We start from the raw sequence: 25107 nt of genomic DNA on the forward strand, positions 1-25107 counted from the left end.
TAGATCATTTTACTACATTAGCCCATTGTCTTGGCCCATTTAGGTTGCTGTAATAGAATACTGTAATCTGGAGGCTTAAACAGCCAAAATTAATTTTCTTCCAGTATTAGGGAGTGAAAATCCCAAAATCAAGTTGCCTGATAGATAATTAATTCTGTCTTCCCTCTTTCCTGACCCATTCATACTGCATCTTTATATGAAACATGTCTTATATCATTGAAGAAAAACCCTAAACTTAGTCTTTTCCTTCACAGTAAAGTTAGCTTCTCCTCAGTTTCTCCATGCCTTTACTCAATGCTTGGAGTTGTAATATCATCATCTCTCATTGCCACTTTTGGATCTTGGTGTGTCTTCATCGGTGTTTTAATGAGAAATTAGAAGGAATATCAGGCACTACAAGTATGATGCCATATTAACAGAAGTTTTAAATATATTTAACAGCAGTTTTAAACTAGAGATATGTGTGCCATATGTCAGTTAGTTGGGGAGCCCATGGCGATTTTTTTAAATTTAAATTTTTTTTTATTATTTTGAAGGTAGTAAAATACAACAGAACAAGATAGAACAAAGCCAATTTAGACAGTAGAGTGAAATTTGTACAGAACTTCACAGCAGGTTACCAGGAAAACAGTGATAGGTACCAGAGTATATCTTGTTATCTTCCTAATAGTTATTCTTATAGACAGGCGTAGCAAAATAAAATGAAATACAGAGCATTATAGAACTTATCAAAACGTTATTTAATAGAGCAATACCATTAATCAGTATAAAGCAAAACAGTGGTAAAAATATTTGCCTTCAAAGAGATGGTAGAAGGAAATCCCTTTATTTGCTGTATTGCATGTGGTCAACCTCCAAAGAGATGCTAGGTCTCTGGCTCCCTTTTGCTAACAGGGGTGAGGGGAGGTGGCATGTTTGATTCTCATCCCGTGCGCCAGTAGTCTCACTACTGCTTAGCAGGGAGGTGAGCTGGTTGCTTGGTTTCCTAGTGCCCTAAGTTCCAACATGGCATGGATCTCAGGAGATGCTGGTGGGTCTCCCCCTGGGGGGGCCACAGCTGCCACACCACAGCATCTTAACAGGGAGGCAAACTGGTTGCTTTGCCTCATACTATCATATTTTATGCCATTCTTTACCTAACAAGAACTGTGTTTTTAATTAGATATGTTGTAGACAATTTAAGCCATGTTTTGAAATTTTTCTTGTGCCAACACATTCTTGAACAAATAACCTTTTAAAATCCAAACATTAACTGTTAGTTTTCTTTCTTAAGCCATAGAGCCTAGTGAGGAAACTGCAATGGAAGCAGAAATTCTGAAGGGATCTAAAGAGGGTCTGGAAACTGAAGAATTATTTGAAACAGGTTAGGCTGTAAAATAGAAGTAGTATATAAAAGTGCTTTTCATCTTTCTCATATAGCATAATTCTTTATTTTGGGCATAGTATTTTTGCCTATTTACTTCTGTGTTGTCTGCCACCTATAGTCATTCTATTTGTTCAGCTCATTCAGTTAAAAGTGTGTCTATTCAGTTTATGAGACAGATTTTCATCAAAATTTATTTTATACATTGTATTAACAGTTAAAATTGTCATATGAAACATTAACTGTCCATATAACTTGAGTCTTATTCATAGGTAATAATTCATCTATGGCATATAAAGAAAAAGAACATAAAGTTTGAGTGTATGAAAGTATATTGTTGATTAGAATATTAAGTTTGCTTCTGTCCAATGTTTTAAAAATATTATAAAATGCAACTTATTTTGGCAACATGGCTAGTTAGGATATTTAAAGCTTTTCTTTATTCTTTCTTTTAACCTTTACTCAAAAGTTGTACTACCCAAGTTTCCAGAAGATGCTTATCCTGATACTCCTGAAATGGAGCCTTTTAAAGAGAAGATTGCTTCTTTCAAGAGCACGTGGAAACAGCTGGAACCCCTCATTAGCGAATCTTTCATTCCAATTTTAAAGTTGGAAGTTGCCAACAAAACACCAAAGGAACTACTTCAAAAAGTGGTTGAGACTATGGAAAGTAAGGGCTACAATGATAACATTTATGATGAAGAGCGGGTACTAGTATTAAAACCAGCTTGGCATTTAAGGGCCTTTCTGGATAGTTTATAAAGTACAGCATCCTATGTTTGCAAGGATGACATATGAAATTCTTGACTACAGTCATACTACAGGCTCTGTTTGTTCAGAATGGCCTATGGTGGCACATAGGACTGGCCGTCATGGCCACTAGTCACAGAAAGCATTTGTAAAGGCCAGTTGGTATCCATATTAAAACTGAGAGATTGCTAATAATAATTTTCTTAATCTTTGACCACTGTAATATGCTAGTATTTTTGTTCTAAAATTATTTTCCTAAGTGTCTGCCTGGCAAGCACAAGGTTCTGTGTTCCATTCCCCATACCAAAAAATAAAATAATAAAACTATCTTCTTTTTTAATAGAACCATTTCAATATCGTGCATTTGAGTTAACCGTAGAAGATTATGACGAAGAAGCAGAGGACTATCCAGCTGAAGCAGAAGATGAAGTAATAGAAGAAGAGGAAGAAGAGGAAGAGGCATGATTGTTTTATTACTACTCATTCTTATATGGAAAGCCAATGAAAATGTGTATATTCAAAGTGGTAACTATTCATGTTGGACTACAGTTGAACAAAGAGGCATCCTTGATGTTAGAAATAAATATTTTTGTTCATACTCTCCCCTCCTCATCCCAGGTTCATTTGACTCCCTAAAATGTCAGAGCTACTTAGTAAAAAAATGAGTCATGAAAAGGAAAATCTTTTAAATTTTTTCAAATGGAAAAATTATGTGGTTATTAAGGGTATGTATATTTTATAAATTTGACAGAAGTGGGATTTTTGTGTCAAACTCAGAAGTGGGATCTTTGTTAGGCTGCTTGGATGATACTATACTCCCAAATAAGCACAGCCCATGTACAGACCCAGTCTCTCTTCTTGGCATAAGAACAGTGACAACCATTTTTATTTGATAGCTGCCTAGTGCAGGCATCTAACAATAATAAAACAAGAAATAGTCCTTTTAATTTGTGTCTTTATAATTAAAAAAAATTTATTAAGCCAGATAAACAGACAGTTGTAATTAACTTGTTTCCTAACTGAAATCCAAATATATAGGTGTATGTGTGTGTGTGCACACGTGTGTGTGCGCATGCATGTGTGTAGTAACAAATGACATACAGGGTGATTCCAGTAACAGTTTTCAGTGTTTTATCACTGCGGAGCTGAGGGCCCTGTTACGTGGAGTGCTAACAAATGTAGGCTTCGTTCTGTCTATATTCAATTCTTTTCTCATCAGTCTTCTGCCAGGGCTGCTGCTTTCTTCTGCGTCCCACTCTGGCCTGCAATAGAACAGTCTTTTACTTGTATCTGCAGATAATTTTCAGGCTTTGCATATGGTTCATTAATAATACAGTAGAAAGCTCCATAATTCATAAGTCATTAGATAGGGTACAAAAAAAGTTCTAGCCCTCTGGAGTGGGGAATAATTAAACTTAAGAGTATCAATTTTCCTTGGCCTTGCTTAATGTAAAAGCAAGATATAAGCAAAAATGTCATGTTTCTTTCAAATAACATGTGTAAAAGAACAAAACTCAAGAATATGTATAGGCATACAAGGTAAAATTCTGTCATCCATTCAGATTCCTGGACCTGCAAATAGGAAAATATTACTCATAATAAGAATAGTTAGTCAATTGAAACTGATCCAAAACAGACAGAGCTGTCACAGTTAGCTGATAAAGACTTTAAAAGTTGTTATAATGTGTTGCACAAATTTTGTAAGTTAAGCAGTGATACAATATAAACACATAACTTGAACTTTTTTGCCAAAAAATCCTTTTTAATGCCCATATGATAATTCAAAGAAAAGTTAGAATAAGTTATAAAAATAGACACCTAACAGATCATATTCTCTGACAATAGTACAATAAAACAAACAAAACTAACCACAGGATAGTAATTCCCTCAATGTAAATACTTGAAAAATTTAAATATATGTTTTTCTAAATGCTAAATTAAATAAGAAATAAATAATGAAAATATGTACTAGACATGAATGACCATTTTAATGTTACACATTAAATCTTTGTGGCACAGCAGAAGTAGAAACTTGGAGTCATCAAATGTATCTAATTCACAGTTAATTTGAATTTAACATACATTAATAATTTTATATATGTTATATACTAAAAACTATTGCACTAAAACTTTTTTTGAAATTAGAGTACAATTGAGGAGCCTACTTTTTTATACACTAAGTCTAGTAACTCTACTTTAAGTCTATTTATTGAAAAACTAGAAAGATTTTTTAAAGCATTCAACCCAAGTACATAGAAAAAGTACAACAAAATAAACCAAAAGAAAGTAATAAGGAGGGAAATAAAGGCAAAAACTGATGGAGGAGGAAAATAAAATAGTGATCCATAATGAAAAGTTGATTCACTAACAAAAGCAATACAGTGGATGAACTTACAGCAAGCTGACTTAGATGAAAAGGAGCAATAACACAATTACATTAGAAACAAATGGTCATATAATCTGATCCTATAGGAATTGTTTTAACTTATAGGGATTTTATACTAACAGTTTTGAAAGTCAAAATAAAGAGGGTTAGTAAAAAGAGTCATTTACTAAAATTTGCTTACGAAGATGTATATAGATATATAGATATCCATTAGTGGATACATATGTACTCATATCCCTATGTTCTTTTTTTGTTTCCTATGTTCTTTAAGCTTTTCTACATCATAAAAAATAAAACTAGTACTTCTCATTTTGAAGCTGGAATGCCCAAATAGGAAAATTGAACAACAATGATGCAAGAAGAGTGTCAATTTTTTGCACCTTTATAAATAATGTTCATTTTTTCTTATAAAAAGAAATATGTTGTAGAATAATTATGTTAAGTATTTTATTTGTATTTTTAAAAGTATCATCTTTGTGCCTGAGTATATGTCTATTTGGTATGTGTATTGGTAGCATTACTTAGAAAGCAGACTCTCAACAGAGTCTAGAAAGAACTCAAAACTGTTAAGAGTGTGCGTAGCATTGGAAGAAAAAGGTGAAAGGAGGTTTTCACTATACATTATGATGTGTTTGATATTTCTGGAGTGAGCATTTTATTACAAACATTTTCATGTATTTCTATTCTTTAAATAAGTTTTAAATATTCTTAAAGTACTTTATACATTTGTATCACAAATAAAAAGCATGTGTTTTTCATTTGAACTAAATATTTTCAAATTATTATTTGGTCATATATCTATTTAAAAGGAATAAAAGCAATCCTGAGGTATTGCTTAATTTGCAATAGCTAAGAAGTTGTGAGCCTGACTCAGTTTTTAGTAATAGGAAATAATTTTATTTTAGAAACTGACTTCACATTGACCCTGCCCCAACACAGGCTGGAGTTTCTCATCAGCCTTGTGTTTGCAGAAGGCTGGGCACCTTAATTCTCAGCGTTGCTTAATTTTTTAAATGAAAATAAAACCCTTAGAATGTGAAGTTAGATGAATATGATAAACTGAGTTTCAATTTATTAAAATAGTATAAGGTAATCTTTCATGGGTTGCTTTAAGTTGATTGTTATAGGTTTGATATTAGTCAAGGTGAATTTTAAAAAATTTCTCTATAGCATTGCTGCAAAGTGGTTTTTAATATTCTCTGAACTAAATAATATTTCTAGAATGAAGAAGGAGCTAAAGAGAAACGCAGGCATTTGGGAGACACAAAGCATTTTTGTCCAGTGGTTCTCAAAGAAAACTTCATCCTACAGCCAGGTAACACAGAAGAAGCAGCTAAATATCGAGAAAAAATTTACTACTTTTCAAGTACTGAGGCTAAAGAAAAGTTTTTGGAGCATCCTGAGGATTATGTGGCTCATAAAGAACCATTAAAGGTAAAAACAGCATTGCTATCCTACTGATTGCTCCCAAGTCCTTTGTTTGTTTGTTTTGAGACAGGGTCTCACTAAGTAGCCCAAAATGGCCTTGAATTTGTGGTGATCTCCTGCCTCAGCTTCCCAAATCCTGGAATTACAGGCATGCACCACCATGCTTGGCACCCAGGAACTTCTTAAAAGACTGATTTCCATCATGTACTTTACAGTGAAGTACTCAATCTTATAGGCCAATACGGTAAAAAATATTTTAAGTTCAGGAACAGTTTTTGTAATATAACTTACATAATCATCTATATTGATTTCTACAGTTGTATTTTATTTCAAGTCAGCAGTTAGCATCAGTTTGGTTTTTTAAAAACTGAAGTAAAAAGGCACCACTGAATTTATTGTTTACTGCATTAAGGGTTACCTCAGCTGGTTAGTCACTTCAAGAAGAGCAGGCCAGGGATGTTGGAAAGGACTTAAGGTAAAGCAGTTCAGGGATTGGTGAACAGCACCTATGGCATTGTGATTACTAAAGTGATATTGTTTCTGGTGGTTCTGAACCTATTTTTGGAATAAGCCATCTCCAGTTGGCCAGTTTTTAAGGAGTGAGGACTAAAAGTGATTGGTTAGATTGAAAAACACTTTATTTTCCTTGATGTGAGCTAGTCTTGGTCAATTTAACCAGATTAAAATGGACTGAATAGCTAATGTTACCCCATATAGAATAATCAGTTTTTCTTCATTTATGATAAATTTTAAATTCTTATTTATCATTGTTGAAGTTTTCCACCTTTTTTCTAAAAGATGTAAAAGGCAAATACTATATGACTCCACTAATATGAAGTAACTCAAATAGGCAAATATGTTGAAGGAAGAGAGAATGGAATTTAACTGTTTAAAGAGCATATAAGTAGGTTCCAGTTTGGAGTCATGAAAAAATTGGAAGCCAGGAATAGTGCACATGCTTAGAATCCCAGGTACTTGGGAGACTGAACCAAAAGGACATCCTGGGCAATATATTGAGAACCTGTCTCAATATACAATAAAGAGGACTGGATTGTGACTCAATGCTCTCTGGCTTCAATATCCTGTACTGTAGGGTAAGAAAAAGGTTCTGGAGATGAATAATGGTGCACAACACCATGCGTACACTTAATGTCACTGAATTATACACTTGAAAATGGCACAAGTGGTAAATTTAATTTATATGTGCATATATATGCAGAATTTTAAAAGTACACATTTATGGCAAGTTTTTTCATTTCTTTTTAAAAATTGTATTTAAAGGAGAAAAAAACAGTAAAAGGGCACAAGTAATACAGAATTTCAAAAAAAAAACCAGTAAGAAATCACTAGTTAATAGATTACATATTGTCATCTTAGAAATAGTTGTTCAAGTTACAGGATTAAAGCATACAAAGTGGACATTCAAACAGTGAGACTGCAAACAGTTGTGTTCAATGATCCAGCGAAAACTTAGTAATATGGTCATCTATCTTAACGTACCTAAACATACTTGCAGTTGTATCCTTTAGAGTACTTTTTTTCCTCACTTTTTTTACAAAAACATTTACACATTTTGGGTTTTATTATTCCCATAGTTCTTATTACTTTTTTTGGAAGAGAATAAAACCAAATATAAAAAAAAGAAAGCAGTCAATCAAAACAAAGGATGGACATTGTACATGATGTAAAAACAGTATACAAGGTAATCAACAATGGTTACCACAATGCCTCTTGCTACCTTAAAAAGAATTGCCTATATTATTAGGTATAATAAAATTGAACAAAACAGTACAGAACAAGACCAATGAAACCTAACATTGGAGACATTACAGGACTTCAAAAGAAGATAATAGTTAAACCAGGATGGGCGTCATAGTGAATCTTATTGCCTTCAAAGTAGTTACCTATACCCTCAAACTTGACACTATCAAACAGAACAGAACATAATAAAATCAGTCAAAACCAGATGGTGGGAGCAATACAGAGCTTCAAATCAAGTTAATAGGAAATCAAAAAAGTTACTATCATATATCCTGCTAATTTTTTTCCTTAATTAAAAATAATAATAAACAATAAAATTTTTTAAAAGGGGGGAGATTGAGATAAAAGAGGACATAACAACATAACAGTACAGGTCAAAGCATAACATTTTAAGCAACCTAGTGCTTCATCACAAGATAACCTGACTTAATAGTAGTTACCACAGTGTCTCTTTCTTGAAATATTTGAGTATAACTTCATATACTATGGTATCAAACATAAAAAAGCAATGTGAAACCATTCAAGAGGATGAAAGTATTACAGGATATTTAGAACCAGCTAACGGAAAACGAGCAATGGTTTCCCATATTATCTCTTAGCCTATAAAAAGTTTTGTTTATACAATCACATGTAATAAAATCCAGTAAGATACAACATGATAAAACCAATGGAGACAGAAGAACAACAGTTTGGTGGGACCTCAAAACAAGATGATATTAAATCAGCACTAGTTATTATGTTGTCTTGTTTTCTTCAAAATAGCTGTTCATATCATCACAGGAAATAACATCAAACAGCCCAGAATAAAGCCATTCCAATTAATGAGTGAAAACTTTATAAGGCTTCAAAGCCATATAACGGGGAATCATTATTACTACATGCTTTTATATATTTGAATCATTTCTTACAATAGGGAAACTATTCGATATTCATACATGTGAGTTTGATTTATTTCACTTATGAGTATGGTCTCAAGCTGCATCCATTTATTTATAAATATCTCAATGTGATCATTCTTTATAGCTGAGTAGTACTCCATTGTATAAAAATATCACATCTTTTTTATCCATTCCTCAGTTGATGGACACTTAGGTTGTTTCCAAGATCCGGCAATTACAAATTGTGCTGCTATAGACATGGGTGCACATATGTCACTGTGGTATGATGTTTTCAGTTCTTCTGGGAATATGCCTACAAGTGGGATAGCTGGAGCAAATGGGACTTCCAATTCCAGCTTTTTGAGAAATCTCCAGACGGACCTTCACAATGGTTGCACCAGTCTACACTCCCACCAACAGTTCAGAAGAGTTCCTTTTTCCCCACAGCCTCTCTTAGCATCTTTTGTTGGTGGCTTTCTTGATCCTGGCCATTCTTTCAGGAGTGAGATGGTGTCTCAGTGTGGTTTTAATTTGCATTTCTCTAATGACTAATGATGATGAACATTTTTTCATGTATCTGTTAGCCATTTGTATTTCTTCATGTGAGAAGTGTGTATTCATCTCAGATACCCATTCTTGGATTGCATTTTGGGGGTCTGATATTTTAAAATTCTTTATATGTTTTAGACAGAAGTCCTTTGTCTGAGGGAGAGTTCACTAAGATTTTTTCCCAGTTTGTGGGTTTTCTTTTCACTATGCTGGAGATTTCTTTTGACGTGCAGAAACTTTTTAATAAGAGGTGATCCCAGTTATTGATTCTGGGAAGTATTTCCAGTGTGGTTTGAGTCCTGTTCATGAATTCTTTACTTACCCCTATGTCTTCAAGGTTTATACCCAATTTGTCTTCCAATAGATTTAGTGTTTCTGTTTTAATATTGAGATCTTTGATCCATTTTATTTTGTTTAAAGAGAAAAAAGAAAAAACAAATCAGTAAAAGGGTACAAGTAATACAGAATTTCAAAAAATATATACAGTAAGAAATCACTAGTAAATAGATTACATATTGTCATCTTAGAAACAGTAGTCCAAATTACAAAATTAAAGCATACAAAGTGGACATTCATGCAGTGAGATTGCAGACAGTTCTACTTAATGATCCAACCAAAAATCAGTAATACGGTTTTCTATCCTACACACTTAAATATACATGCAGTTATATCCTTTAGACCACTTTCTTTTCCTCTCTTTTTTACAATAACAATTACACTTTTTTGGTTTTATTACTCCCAGAGTTCTTATTACTTTTTTTTGAAGAGAATAAAACCAAATGTGACAAAACAAAACAGAGTCAGAACACAAGGATGGACATAGTACATGATGCAAAAATAGAATACCAGGTGATCAAAAATGGTTATTATTATGCCTCTTGCTATCTTAAAAAGAGTTGCCTATATCATCAGGTATAATAGAATTGAACAAGACAGTACATTTAGATTTTAATTTAGTACATGGTGATAGGCATGGGTCTAGTTTTAGTTTTTGGCATATGGAGAGCCAGTTTTTCCAACACCATTTATTAAAGAGACTGTCCTTCCAGTGAACCTACCTGTTAGGCTCCTTTATCAAAGATAAGGTGGTTGAGTGTGTTTGTGGTTGTGATTGTATCTTCTAATCTATTCCATTGATCTTCGGCTCTGTTTTGATTCCAGTACCATGTTGATTTTACTACGGTTGCTTTGTAGTATAACTTCAAGTCAGGGATTGTGATGCCTCCTGCCTTGCCTTTGTTGATTAGAAGTATCTTTGCTATTCTAGGTCTCTTCTCGCTCCAGATGAATTTTAGGAGTGATTTCTCTAGATCTATGAGATATGTTGATAGTGTTTTTATTGGGATTGCATTGAATCTGTGTAACAGTTTTGGGAGAATGTCCATTTTCACAATATTCTTCCTATCCATGAGCAAGGGATGTCTTTCCATTTTCTGAGATCGTCTTCAGTTTCTTTTTTCAGTGTATTATAATTTTCCCTGTATAGGTCTTTCACTTCTTTCATACGAGTAATTCCTACATATTTCATTTATTTGGTTGCTAGTGTGAAGGGTGTGGCTTCTCATTTCTCTCCGTAATTTTGTTGTTAGTGTATAGAAATGCTATTGATTTTTGAGTATTGATTTTGTATCCAGCTACATTACTGAATTTATTTATTATATCTAAGAGTTTTTCAATGGAGTTTTGGGGGTCTTCTATGTAGAGTATCATGTCATCTGCAAACAATGATAATTTAACTTCATCTTTTCCTATCTTTACCCCTTTTATTTCTCTCTTGTCTAATTGCGCTAGCCAGTATTTCCAGTACTATATTAAATAGGAGTGGTGATAAAGGACATCCTTGTCTTGTGCCTGATTTTAAAGTAAAGGCCTTCAATTTTTGGCCATTTGGTATGATATGGGCTGTTGGTTTGTCATAGATGACCTTTATTATATTGAGGTAAAGACCATCTATTCCAATTTTCTGTAAAGTTCTTATCATGAATGAATGTTGGACCTTATTAAAACTTTTTCTGCATCTGTAAAATGATGATGTGATTCTTACTTTTGGCTTCATTGATATGGTGGATTACATTTATTGATGTATATATGTTGCACCATCCCTGCATTCCTGGGATGAATCCCACTTGGTCAGGGGGTATAATCTTCTTGCTGATTGGCTTCATCCTATTTGTCAATATTTTATTGAGGATGTTTGCATCTGTATTCATTAGGGAGATTAGTCTATAATTCTCTTTTTTAGTTGGGTCTTTCTCAGGTTTTGGTACTAGAGTAATATTTGCTTCCAGGAATGACTTAGGAAGGATTGCTTCCCTTTCAATTTCATTGAAGAGTTTGATGAGTGTCGACATTAAGTCTTCTTTGTATTTTTTGTAGAATTCTGCAGTGAATCCATCTGGGCCTGGGCTCTTCTTTGTAGGTAAGGACGTAATTACATTTTCAATTCATTAGTAGAAATTGGGTTATTGAGCAGTTTTACATCCTCTTGACCTAGCTTTGGTACTTCATATGTTTCCAGGTATCTGTCTATTTCTTCTGTGTTATCAAACCTTTGAGAGTAGAGATTTTTGAAATAGGTATTGATGATCTTCTGTATTTCTATAGAGTCTGTAGTGATTTCACCTTTTTCATTTCTTATTGCATGAATTTGAGATTTTTCTTCCCTTTCTAAATAAGGTTGGCTAGGGGCTTATCCACTTTATTTATTCTTTCAAAGAACCAACTCTTATTTGGATTGTTTTCTTAGTCTCTATTGCATTGATTTCTGCTCTGATTTTTATAATTTCCTCTCTTCTTTTGGCTTTGAGCTTGACTTGCTCTTCTTTTTCTAGATGTTTGAGGTGTAGAATCATGTTACTTATTTGTATTCGTTCTGTTTTCCTATGTGGGAACTCAGTGCAATAAATTTTCCTCTGAGGAAGGCTTTCATTGCATCCCACAGATTCCGGTAAGTTGTGTTTGTATTTCCGTTTGTTTGTAGGTATTTTCTTATTTCTTCTTTAATTTCCCTGTGACTCACTGATTACTCAAGAGTGTGTTATTCAGTTTCCATGTGTTTGTGGGACTTTTGCAGTATCTTTTATCATTAATTTCTAATTTCAAAGTGCTATGATCCGATAACATCAAAGGGATAGTTTCAACTCTTTTGCATTTATTTAAATATCTTCTGTGAGCTAGTATGTGGTCTATTTTAGAGAATGACCCATATACTGCTGAGAAGAATGTGCATTCTGATGTTGTTGGATGGAACACTCTGTATATGTCTATCAAGTCCGTTTCTTCATATGTGTGATTCAGTTCTGTTATTTCTTTGCTGATTTTATATCTGGTTGATCTGTCCCTTGGTGTCAGTGGTGTGTTAAGGTCTCCTGTTATAATTGTGTTACTGCCAATTTGGTTTTTCACTTCTGTTAATACTTGTTTTATATAACTGAGTGTTCTGGAATGTGGTGCATATATATTTAAGGTAGTTATCTTTTCCTCTTGAAGTTTTCCCCTAAAATGTATATAGTGACCTTCTTTATCTCTTCTGATAGTTATTGATTTAAAGTTCACATTGTTTGCAAATAGAATGGCTACTTCTGCTTTTTTGGGGGTTCCTGTTGCGTGAAGTATTGTTTCCCATCCTTTGACTTTCAGTCTGTGAGTATCCTTTGGGGTTAGATGGGTTTCTTGTAGACAGCCTATGGTTGGATTTTGTTTATTGATCCATTCTGACAATTTGTTTCTCTTAATTGGTGCATTGATAGCATTTACATTAAAGGTTATAACTTTTATATGTTGGTTTATTGTTGACATGTTATCTTTCTGCTGTTGCATCTTTATCTTTCTGTTCTGTTTGTGTGCTTTGCTTAGTGGTTTTTTCCTAAGTGTGTCTAAACTGTCTTTCAATATTTTTTGCAGGGTTGGCTTGGTGATCATGAAGTTCTTCAGATGTTCTTTGTCATGGAAGTATCTTATTTCTCTATCAATTTTTAAGGACAGTTTTGAAGGGTACATCAGTCCAGGTTGGAAATTATTTTCCTTTAGGATCTGGAATACTTCACACCGTGCTCTTCTTGACTTTATTGTTTGTGCTGAGAAGTCTGCTGTGATTTTGATAGGTTTTCCTTTATAAGTGATCTGTCTTTTCTCTCTGACAGCTTTTAATATTCTATTCTTATGTTGGATTTATGGGAGGGTGATTATCATATGTCTGGGTATAGTTTTATTTTGGTTATGACTATTTGGAGTTCTATATGCCTCACTGATCCTGGTGTTGGTTTCCAATCTCATGTTTAGGAATTTTTCAGCTATTACTTCTCTAAATATCCTCTTGACATCCTTTATATTGTCCCCTTGTTTTTCATTAATCCCTATTAATCTTATGTTGTTTTTCTTTGTGTCATATTGCAGTTGTTGAATTGTTATTTCCCAATTCCTTGTTATTTTTAAAAGAGCTTTCCTTTCCTGTTCACTAGCTGCAATCTTGTCTTCGAGGTCTGAAATTCTATCTTCATTTTCGTTGAGGTAGTTTTTACAGCGCTCATTGGAATTTTTGATTTCCTGTATATCTCTATGCATCTGCTTTATGTGTTCTGTTTGTTTCTTATATTGCTCATCCAGGGATTATATCTTTTTGTTTAGTTCCTCCAATTTTTTAACTGTGTCTTCTTTAGATATATTCAGCATCCCTTTCATTTCATTTATCATTTCTTCTTTTACTTGTGAGATTAATTCTAGTTTGAATTCCTTTAAAGCTTCCCAGAGTTGCTTGTTTATTTCAGTTGCTATTATGTCCGATATTTGAGGTGTGTGGCATATATTTTCTTCTATGTACATCACTCCTAAGGTTTCTTTGCATGAGCTGGAGGTGTGAGATTATAGTTTGGTCTTTTGTTTTGTCATTTTGCTATATTTCTGTGTTTCAAGTGTTTCGAGTGTTGCCCTAACCTCAGGGTCTGTTGGAAATCCTCTTCTATGCCTTCAGCTCCTGGGACTCTGGTACCCAGTTCCCTGGATTGAGAGAGGATCACTGGTGGTGGAGCAGGCCGGGTGAAGCCCAGCCTCTGGAACCAATGGTGTCCACCTGCTTGCTTAGTACTCCACAGTCTGCCAAGCCCAGCTGGGAGAGGGGAGGCTGATGTAGGCTCTCCTGACCTGCAGCCCTGCTCCAGTGCACCCAGAAGCCGTGAGGTTCCCTGGTTGGGGAGGGTCCCAAACAAGCTGGACTTGGGGGAAGTGCATAGGGCACTTATGCCAAGCCGCTGGGCCTCTGGAACTGGTGGGGCCCTCCTGCTTGCTTAGAACTCCACAGTTCACCAAGCACAGCTGGGAACGGGGAGGCTGATGCCAGTTCCCTGGACCTGCCAAGCTGCTCCAGTGCACCCAGAAAACGTGAGGATCCCAAACCAAGTTTTTTCATTTCTGAAAATACACAAGTCTAATTTTTATGTTTCCTTCCTTTTCCACATGGATGTATATACTTTCTAATGTATATAATATTTCAGTGTTTCCTCAATAAATTTTATGAATAAAATTTATATTCCTACATAGATCCCCTAATGTTTAATCACTGATATACCATTTTAACATTTAATTCATTGTCAGACACTTCTTCACAGTGTTTTTCAAAAATTATTTTCCATGTGTGTATTAAATGGAACTTAGCATATGCCATTCCTCACTTAAATTTTTTATTATGATAATTCCCTGGAATGGGATAACTAGATCAAGATGCATAAATCACAATGGATTGTACTATTATTTTTGATAACACATTTACCTTTTTTCCTCTTCCTGGGAATTGAACACAAAATCTCTGCACTGAGCCACATCACCAGCCTATTTTTATTTTTTATTTTGAGACATAATCTGGCTTAAATTGTTAAACCACCAAGGCTGGGCTTAAATTTGTCCTCCTGCCTCAGCCTCCCAGAGCTCTAGGATCATAGGCATGTATATCTCCATCTAGATTCCTTTACCTTTCTTTTAGAGATAGTAAAATACAAAAAAAAAACCTAATACAGAACAAAACCACTCAAGACAATGCAGCAAAACTGGTACAGAACTTCAGAGCAGGATACCAGGTAAACAATAACAGTTACCATAGTATATCTTGTTATCTTCACAACAGTTGCCCATTCCATTAGGCATAGCAAATGCAGACCAAAACAAAACACTACAAAACCAATCAAAACAGAATATTGAATACAGTGAAACAATCAGAACAAAACAAAATGATGAAAACAATATTGGACTTCAAAGACAAGATAGAAGGAAATCCCCCATATTTGATCTGTTGCATACTGTCATTCTCCTAAGAGATGCTTAGACCATTGGTCCCAGGTCAGCATAATCAACCAAACAATATAAGCATTTAGTTGTTTTATGTACCATAGTTGTTATCAACTCAGGCTGACCTCGAAACCATCCAGTTGCTAGTGGGGGAGGGGGATAGGAAATTTGATTCTCAGTCCAAAAACCAGGCTCACAAGAGATGCTGATTTTTCTCTCCTTGGCCTGTGATGGGCTTTCACTGCTTACCAGAAAGGCTGGGCTGGTTGTTTTCCTGATTGGACCCCAAGTCCCATCATGGTGGATTCTCCGACTCTTAGGAGATGCTGACTTTTCTCTCCTTGGAGCATGCATGGCTTGTGATGCTTAGTGGGAAGGCTAGCTGATTGCTTTGTTGATTGGTCCCCCAAGTCCCAGCATTGCAGATTCTCAGATTCTCAGGAGACACTGGTTTTTTTCCTCCCTGGTGTGGGCGTGGCTCATGCCACTTGCCAGGAAGGCTGGCTAGTTGTTTTTCTGACTGGTTCCCCAAGTCGCAGCATGGCAGATTCTTGGATTCTCAGGAGACTCTGACTTTTCTCTTCCTGGCACCTGTGTGGCTCACACCACTTACCAGGAAGGCTGGCTGGTTGCTTTCTTGGTTGGTCCTCTATGTCCCAGCATGGCAGATTCTTGGATTCTTGGATTCTTGGGAGACACTGACTTTTTTCTCCCTAGCACGCAAACTGTCTGATGGGTTCTTGGGAGATGCTGACTTTTCTCTCCAACTTTACCTTTTAAAACTGTACATATATTGGGGCACACTGGTAAATGTTGTGGATAATTTGGACCATTTTTGTGAACTTTGATTTATGGTGCCCTTGGGGACTATTGGAGTATGTGGATGGTTCACTAAGAAACCCTAACCTATTGGTGTAGACTTAAGGATTTATTTACACACTGTGGTTATTTGTCCTCTTCTGTTGCTTTCAAAAGTTTGGTTTACTGGTTTGATTTATTCCCTTGCTTTACATAAATACTTGTGGGTAGGTCCTCAGAGTACTAATGGCAATTCCATAATTGTTCTGCACAGCATAACATGCATTGGGCTTAACAGAAACAATGCCTTTGATACTTCAATCACCTTTACATCAGCACCCTACCTCAGTGCACTGTACTTCAGTACCCTCTACCCAATATCCTCTGCTTCAGTTCCATCTACCTCAAATCCTCTACCTTAATACCCCCAGCCACCTACTCTTTGCTTCAACATGGTCTTACTCAACACTATTTTCCTCAGCACCTTCTACTTCAATACCCTTTGAGTGGCAAGCAGCACTAATTGCCAGAGTTGAATCTGTAGGTGAAAAAGGTGTTACTCTAGCAATTTTTTCACTGTGGGATTTATACAAAAGTATTATGAGGCTATAGTTATATAATTTCATATCATTCTCTTTTATGTTTTTTTTTTTATTTTTCTCAAATGGTGCATCAGTGGACCTAAGTCTTGTCAGAACTTCAGTCTTTTAATTCATGATGGAATCAAATCCACTAGAAGTACGTAAGTGATGAAGGATGTCCCCAACTCCAGAGAGTTCAGATTTGGTTAACATAAAATATGTTGCTGAAACACATCTTAACAACTTTATTCATATTTGAAATGTTATTATTTGGTTCTCATATATCTTCTTTTCCTGAAAATGAAACCTAGCTACCGTCACTACTCTCTCACTTGATGGTTACTCTTACTTGATGGTTACTCTTACTCTTACTTGATGGTAAGTCAGGTAAAGCAAGGATAGGCTGAATGGAGCAGGATGTTTGATCTCTAATTTTCAAGACTGGTAATTTTCCATCTTACTTTTTGGGGAAACATGGTATATGAGACAGTTTAGAGGATGCTGCATGCAGCATAGCTCTCAAAATTCCTGGGGTGAAGGACAGCAGAGGATGAAGAAATGAAGATGAGTCAGAATGCAGAAAGCTTAGGTCAGATGGTGCCTCCTCTCTGGATGGGAGAAAAGGAACTGTTCAACAACTGTAGAATGTTTATTTGTGCCTGTTGTTAGTTGAAACCCCTCTGCCTAGCAATTTAATTGCCTAGCTGGCCTTGGGGCACCTTGCATACTCAGAGCTGGAATAGCTTGTTCATGTGACTCACCTTGGGCACTCCACACTTCTGATTCATCTCTAGCTTCAGCTGCTCCCCACAGAAAGACATAGATTTTTGTAGGTTGTGAATCATTTTGCTTTCTGAATATTAAAGGTAGTGCTTGCTTATTTCCTGGCATTCACTGTTACTATGCTGATCATCACTTTTATGTAGATAATCTCTCTCTTTTTTTAATGCCTGGAAGCTCAGAAGGTCTTTCTTCACTCTTGGGATTCTTAAAACTGTCCAGAGTTCTTTATTTATTGTACTGGGCACACAGAACATGTTTACCCTGAAGTCACCCATTTTTTTCACATTTCACAGTACAATTTAACTGTACTTTGGCATGATACTTTTAATCTCTAAGAGTTCTTTCTTTTCTCTGGTATTCCCCCTCCCCCCCATATCATCACATTGTCTTTTGTTATCTTGCTGTCTTCTTAGACTTAAAAAAAATCCTTCCCTATTCCTCGAGACACCTACTCTCTTTCTTATGTGTTTGTCTGGTATACTTTTCCCCTGCATCTCTGAGCTCTTCTTGGATCATTTCCTTCACAAGGACAAAAGATGATGAGGCTGTACACCTTACTGCTTCTGTTGCTTGAAATCCATCTGTTCCCCTAACACTTAAGGTGATGTGAATATTCTAGCTCATTCTACTCAGAGACATCACCTCTTCCCACTTCTTGTTACTGTCATCTACAAGTTTCATAGTCATTTCCCTATATATATATATATATATATATATATATATGGAAGACTACCTGCTACTTCATTTTAGCTCTCACTTGACAACTTCAGCATCTCATGGATGGTCCATATAGCCATCAGTTCTCTGGCTTCAGGCTACCTTATCTCTAGTATGGAGAACAAATAAATTCTCCAAAGTTTTCACTATTAATTTTTTTCTTGGTAGAACAATCTTAGAAAGTGTCTTTCTGCTCTTTATTAATAGTAAAACTTTTTTAAAAGTTAATTTTATTTTAGTAAATGCTTTTGACCTATGATAACAAGATGACCTTATGGTTGTTAATATTCCCCAAGGACCACTGCTGATGCAGTGAGTTACGTTAATTGATACCCTGTGTTGGTTAATCTTGATTTCCTACTTGGTTGGATTAAAAGACAACTGGATTGTGAAGTCACTAGACTCACTGGTGAATTCAGGGCTATTAAGTGGAGCCTAGTTAGAAGTAGTAGATAACTTGGGCCATGACTTTTAAGGTTATACCTTTTCTCAGTCTTTTTTCCTCTCATTTTGCTTCCTGGATGCTATGAAGTAAGCAGCTCTCTTCCATTATGTCCTTCTGCCATGTTGTTTCTGCCTTGGAATCAGCCAATCATAGGCTGAAACCTCTGAGACTGTAAGCCAAAGTACATCTTTCTTCTCTTTATTTATATCAAAAATTTTGTCCTAGCAATAGAAAACTAACATGTATCCTGATATCCAATGCCATAAGTTTGTGAAGCAATCATTCCTATCATTTTAGGACATGCAGTTAATAAGCCTCACTGTTTTATAAATTATTCCATATTTTTCTTCATTCTTCATGTCACCCTGGTCCACCCCCTGTGACAGGCACCTCCACTGAGAATATGTCTTCTGGGACCTCGTGGATCTGGCAAAACAGTATGTGGAAGACAGCTGGCAGAATATTTTGGCATTTTTCATATTCAGTTTGAAGAATTTCTTCAGGAAAAACTATTGCTCAAAACTGGAAAGAAATTTGGACCTGAATTTGTGGAAGAGTCTGAGGAAGAGCAAGCTGTAAAACAAGAACTTGAAGAATTAGCAACTCAGGCTAATATTAAACTTGAGGAAGAAAACACAAAGAAGCAGGTAATCCTATTACTCTCCTTGCAGATAATTATACTTGTTGGAGTTACTTTTGGGAATTAATATTAAACTCTATAAAGTTCCTAAGAAGGGTGAAAAAACTAGCCCATAAAAGTCATTCACAGAACTAGGGATGTGGCACAATAGTAAAGCTCTTGCCTGCATGTACAAGACTCTGGATTTGAGTGCTAGCACCATGAAAAATTTCATTTAAGAGTCACCATGCCCAAGATTAAATACAGATCTTACTGCTCTTCTAGAATATAAAATTCTGAGATTTACTTTGGACTCCAGTAGAAATAGAGAAGCTTGCCTATCACTACTAATTCCTCTTAGCTCCAGTAGATAGTACTTGCTATTTATAATCATATTGAATATTGATACAAATAGAAGTGCTCAAATTTTAGAATGTTGATACACAACAATGTGAAAAGTGAACTCATAGAGGGGGAAAAGATCTATCTTAGTCAGTAATGTAATGCACTATTTATTCATATGGTGATGTTTTGCTTCTGTTTTGTTACTGGTTTTTTTTGGTCTTTTGAGATAGTCTCACTGTGTTTCCCTGGCTGGTCCCCAATTCCTGCCTTAAGTCTCACCTCACTGTCCCATGTCAGCCTCCTGTGTGCTGAAACTACAATTGTGTATATCCCACACCTGGCTAGTGTTTTAGAACTTGTTTTATGTTCTGATTTTTGTCTTTAGCCTTCAGAAGTACAACTTACAGAAGAAGAAGAAACAACAAAATCAAGTCTAATAGATAATGAACCATTGCCTTCTGAAATTCTTGAAGTAATTCTTTCTGAATGGTGGCATAAAGAACCAATATGGTATCTTTGTTTATATAGAACTATATATTTATTGATTTTATATGTATAGTCTTAAATATAGAAATGTAGGGCAACATGCATTTAAGAATTGTCAGGCTGGGGATTTAGCTCAGCAGCATAGCAGGTGCCTGCCTGGCAAGCTTAAGGTCATGAGTTTGAGCCCCGGTACCAAAAAAAATTAATAATTGTCTCCTTTGCATTTATGTAACCTTGTGATTCACTTAAACTGCATATTAAATACATGAGACTAGGACCCAGGCATTAGTATGCTGGAAGAAAGGGAGAGAAGAAGGAAGGAATGAAACTTTAAATTAAAATGAAAAATGTAAATGAGTTCAGATGTAAAAGGAGAGATTTAGACTGGAACAAAGAAGTGGCAGCTGAACACTGGTAATAAAAGTCTACCTTCCGAAGGAGACTAGACTGAAGGTATCTCTGAAGAAGAGAACACACATATTATTATGGCAAGTATATAGAAATTTACCCACTTATAAGAAAGGAAAATTAGCAATTTAGAATTAACAACATTGAAGGCTGAAGCTGTCATGTTCATAAAACTCCTATTAAGAAGAAAATTTATTTAAATGTAAATAGTTAAACCAAATTTTAGTTAAGTAGGATAAACACTCACTCAAAAGGGGACCAATATAGACCCAATTAAGTAAAGGTAAGTCCTTAAAGCCTGATTGTTTTATAAGTATTCCCTAATGAAAATGTGTTAGCATTGTAGGTATTTTCATGATCCTTAAGTTTCATTATACTTGGCAAGTTTGACAACCTCATTTGAATATAATCATCTTACATACATCAAAGACCCAAACTATATATGTCAAGAATTGTTATTGGTTATAGGGAGATCCAGGGAGGAGGGCATGAATTTGTACAAAGAATCACTAGAAGAAAAACTACCAAAAGTGAGAAACCCACTAAGGGTGGCCAGCTAAGTGTGTTCTTCATGCAGAGCATGTAACCTTCACTCCAAGCAGAAAACTTATTTTCTTTTAAAATCTAGTCATTTAACAAGTTTTAGTAAGCTCCTCATTAATAGCAATTATCTGTAAATTGACTTCAATTTTATATATTTAAGCATAAACTATTAAAACTTTAATCTATTTTTATATATTTTTGTAAGAAAAATACTCTGTATATAGCTTTTTTACTAAAAAGAAGTAAAACACACTGCAGTAAACTTTTAATTCATTACACAGCTGATGTATTTATCAAAACATTTAAAAACTAATATAGAAATATAATAATATATAATATAGATGTACATGTCTATAGCATGATATTTTAAGCAAATAAAATAAGTTGTGAAAATTTCCATCCAGTTCCACAGGCTTTATCTTAGATGGTTTCCCACGGTTCCCAGAAGAGGCTCAGTTTCTGGGAGAGCACGGATTTTTCCCGGATGCTGCTGTTTTTATACAAGTTGATGATCAAGATGTTCTTGATCGTCTCCTTCCTTTCCAAATTGAAAAGTGGAAGCTGAAACAACAGAAGAAATCAGAAAGGAAAAAACTCATTAAAGCCCTGAAGGCAAAAATCAAGGTAGGTATCCTATACAAATACATGGGAATAAATCTGTTTAATATCTATTTAAATTATAAATAGTGTAGTTTTCTGATTTTAATACCACACTATGAAAATATTTTTCTTCAGTTATTGAATTCTTATAATGAACATTACTTGAAGCTTTTTATTAATCAGCATATGAACAGAATATGCCCAGGAGTCCCTCTGCCAAACCCTGCCAAACAGAGGAGGAGGAGGCAGCCTCCTCATGGCTGTCCTGAATAGTCTGGGTACCCTGAGCAGCCCAGCAGCTCCCAGGAGCCAGTTCAAAGCATGATGAGTAGCAGTAGCTCTGTCCTGCCTCACATCCTTCTTGGTTCACTACTGGCACTCTTAAGCATTTTTCCTGGCTTCCTCTCTGCATCTCTCAGGCCAGCCTTCCAAATAATTCCAGATTATTTTCCCAAAAATATGTTTTGACCAAGTCACCCCATTAGGGTCCTAACTTCCTAAGAGAGTTTCAAGTTCTCTTGCTCATTGTTTTTTTTCAATAGGAACAAATGTACACCCTGCTTCTGAGAAGCCGCCACACCACAAGCCTCCCTGTCCCTCACCCGGGAGTTTCTTTACCCTCCCAAGCACACTGTGCACTGTGACATGCAGTAAACCCTCTGAGTTTCTGCTAACTCATCTTTGGAGTGGAGTAATATTCACAACTTGAGTAGAATGAAAGCAGATAGATGATATTGTTCACCATGTCTGTCAACATCTCCACACTAAATTTGCTTTCCTCTTATGAATAATTGTATAAATTTTTTAGAAAATTATATTTAATAGTGAAAGATCACCAAACACTTTAAACAAATGTCCAAGTATATCTCTATTTTTCATGTCTGAAATCCACTGATGTGAAGTCCACAAATGCATAGTGAATTTTGAAAAGAAGTTCTGATATTTGTGGAAAGAGTGACTGACCCCAAGTGCTGTTTCAGGGGAAATAACTGGTCCAGAAGAATCAAAATGAAACAATATAAATACCACCAACATGCTCTCCTGGAAAGCTTCTCACCCTTGCATCCAAACATTATTTCTAGAAAAATAGATTAATATATAGAAAGTAATTTTTTGGCCAGGAATGGTAGCACATGCTTGAGTCCCAGCACTCAGGAGGCTGAGGGAGGAGGATCACTATGAGTTCAAGATAGCTTGGTCTACACGGTACATTCAAGACCATCCTGTACTTCATAGCAAGACCCTGTCTCAAAAAAAAACCTAAGCAACTTTTTATCATTTTTATGCAAATTTTAAATATTTCTTTAATAGGAGGATATGATTGCTAAAAGAAGAGCTGAACTTATTTTAGAGAGAGAAAGAAAAAAGAAAGAGATGGTAAGTAAATAAAATTGGTTAAGAAAAAGCAAAGCACTCATTTTTTGTGATCTCAATGGTGTAAAATCAGAAGATACATCTTAAAATCTTAAAGAAACGGCACAGATTTACATAGGATTAGTGAAATTACACATCATTTCTATTTTCTTTATTCTTTTTGACATACCACAGCTATTTACACTGTTTATTGTATTTATCATCAGAAAAAATCAACATTCCTTAAAGAAAAATTCCCACTTTTCATATTTAAATCATGTAATGGAAAATATAACATTACATAGAATGGAACTTTTTTGAGATTTTCATCTTTTATTTTCACATTTCCAGCCAGTGCTGCAGGGAGTAGACCAGACAGAGCCCCTAGAGTTTGAAGGAGATAGACCATTGACTGTCTTAGGACAAGGCCTGGAGTAGGGGAGAGCCTGCAGAGCCTCATATAGACACCTATATAGGATGCTCAGTATAGCTTCATTTATCTACCTGCTATTGTCTTTTAGAGATGAACCTTGAAGATTATTGGCTTCTGTTTATGGAGAGAACAGATATTTCAAATATAAGGGAAAAGTGGTTGAGGACTAACTGGTTTCAAAATTCTCCAAAGAAGATCCAGAATTGAGTATCCATATCCTATAGCTAAGCCTCCTTTGGAGAGAAGAGTACTTGGGTTTCCATCCTCCTCCTGCACCTCTACAAGCCCAAACCCAAGCTCCAGGTGTCTGTTAAAGGAACAAAGGTCTGATCATCTGGTAATATTAGGAAAGAGAACATGAAAAGGCCAACAATGGCAAGGAGCTGGAAAAGAGAGAATGTAGAACATTATTTAGGATTGGAGCCCTTTGATAGGTGGACAAGGAGAGATAGAAAGTGAGATGCCAAGATAACTAAAAATTCAAGGTAACTTCCAAGTTTCTGACCATAGGGCAAGCTCCAGTTGAGACAAAGAATACTATAGAGAGAATAGTGTTGATGCAGGGCAGGAGGAAACAAACAATAAACTTCATTTTTTGTGTGTGCAAAAGGAACAATAGCAGTTAGTCTATGCATATGACTTATTATCAAATTCTTGCCATGTTTTTAATAATCATTCATGAAATAATCTTGTTTCTTGGGACTTCCTGGAAGGTGGTGGAACAGTAAGCAGCAGAGTAAATAGCCTCTCTGAGAGACACAGTCCAGACACAGGAATATAGCATCATGGGAAAGATAAGAAGGAAGCAAGTGGGTCCTTCTGGACTCAGGAAGAATCTAAAGTGAGAATTGAAGCCCACAGAAGGAGTAAAAAGAAAAACTTAAATGAGAGAAGGCAGTATCTGGTAGCACCTTTACCCAGAGCTGGACACACTGCAGAGGAGCTGTTGGAATCTTGGGATGAAAAGTCATGGTGACTATGGTGGTTGGTGGCCCCAGAGCCCTCTGTGAAGAGACAGGGTGGTGGAGGGGAGCAGCAGACACAGAGGACTATGGTGGAGGCTCCCTGCCAGTGACCAGCTAGGAGGCAGCAGCCAGCCCTGCCCCCATGCACACTCCACCAGCCACTGGGGAACCAGCACAGGCTGGCTCTATACTGTGCACCAGTGACCAGCATCAGATACCTGTAGCCAGCACTGGCTAGAAGAACCAAACAATCTCACTTCAGAGAAATTGTAGCCAATGCAGGAAGTGCCGGGAGCCCCACTATCCACCTGTCTGGAAGAACCCATGAATATGTCAAGATGAAAAAGCAAAAGGCACACTCTGGCCTCTAACCCAAACAGAGCAAGTCCAGGAGATATAAACATGGAAGAGACTGGAAGTCACACACCTGAATTTTCTGAAGTGATGGCAACTTAAGTAAAGAAACAATTTCAGGAATCTATAAAAGAAATTAGAACAGAGATGCTATCTCAGGTAAAAGAAGAAATGAAAAATGTAATAAAAGAATTGCTAAGCATCTCTAAGAAGACATAAATTAAAAATAGAGGAGCACAGGAAAATGAGGGAAATCTTGAATGAGTAAGATAAACAAGATTTATAC

The 25107-nt window shown here is 35.7% G+C and overlaps 1 protein-coding gene across 4 annotated transcripts in view; it reads left to right on the forward strand.

Moving 5' to 3' along the window:
- The window catches only part of Ak9 (adenylate kinase 9), a 147470-nt gene that overhangs the window by 79689 nt on the left and 42674 nt on the right, over positions 1–25107 (forward strand). For 3 of the 4 annotated variants that reach the window (XM_063232018.1, XM_063232019.1, XM_063232021.1), the window contains 8 exons: positions 1274–1363; positions 1833–2033; positions 2457–2572; positions 5721–5933; positions 19102–19362; positions 20065–20189; positions 21521–21740; positions 23028–23093. In XM_063232018.1, the coding sequence (XP_063088088.1) occupies positions 1274–1363; positions 1833–2033; positions 2457–2572; positions 5721–5933; positions 19102–19362; positions 20065–20189; positions 21521–21740; positions 23028–23093 (1292 nt within the window). The remainder of the gene's footprint in view (positions 1–1273; positions 1364–1832; positions 2034–2456; positions 2573–5720; positions 5934–19101; positions 19363–20064; positions 20190–21520; positions 21741–23027; positions 23094–25107) is intronic. The other variant, XM_063232020.1, reaches the window with a different exon arrangement.

The sequence above is a fragment of the Cavia porcellus genome, unplaced genomic scaffold (genome assembly GCF_034190915.1).
Source record: "Cavia porcellus strain 051 isolate PalLab524CR breed Dunkin Hartley unplaced genomic scaffold, mCavPor4.1 scaffold_20, whole genome shotgun sequence".
NCBI classification, from domain to species: domain Eukaryota; kingdom Metazoa; phylum Chordata; class Mammalia; order Rodentia; family Caviidae; genus Cavia; species Cavia porcellus.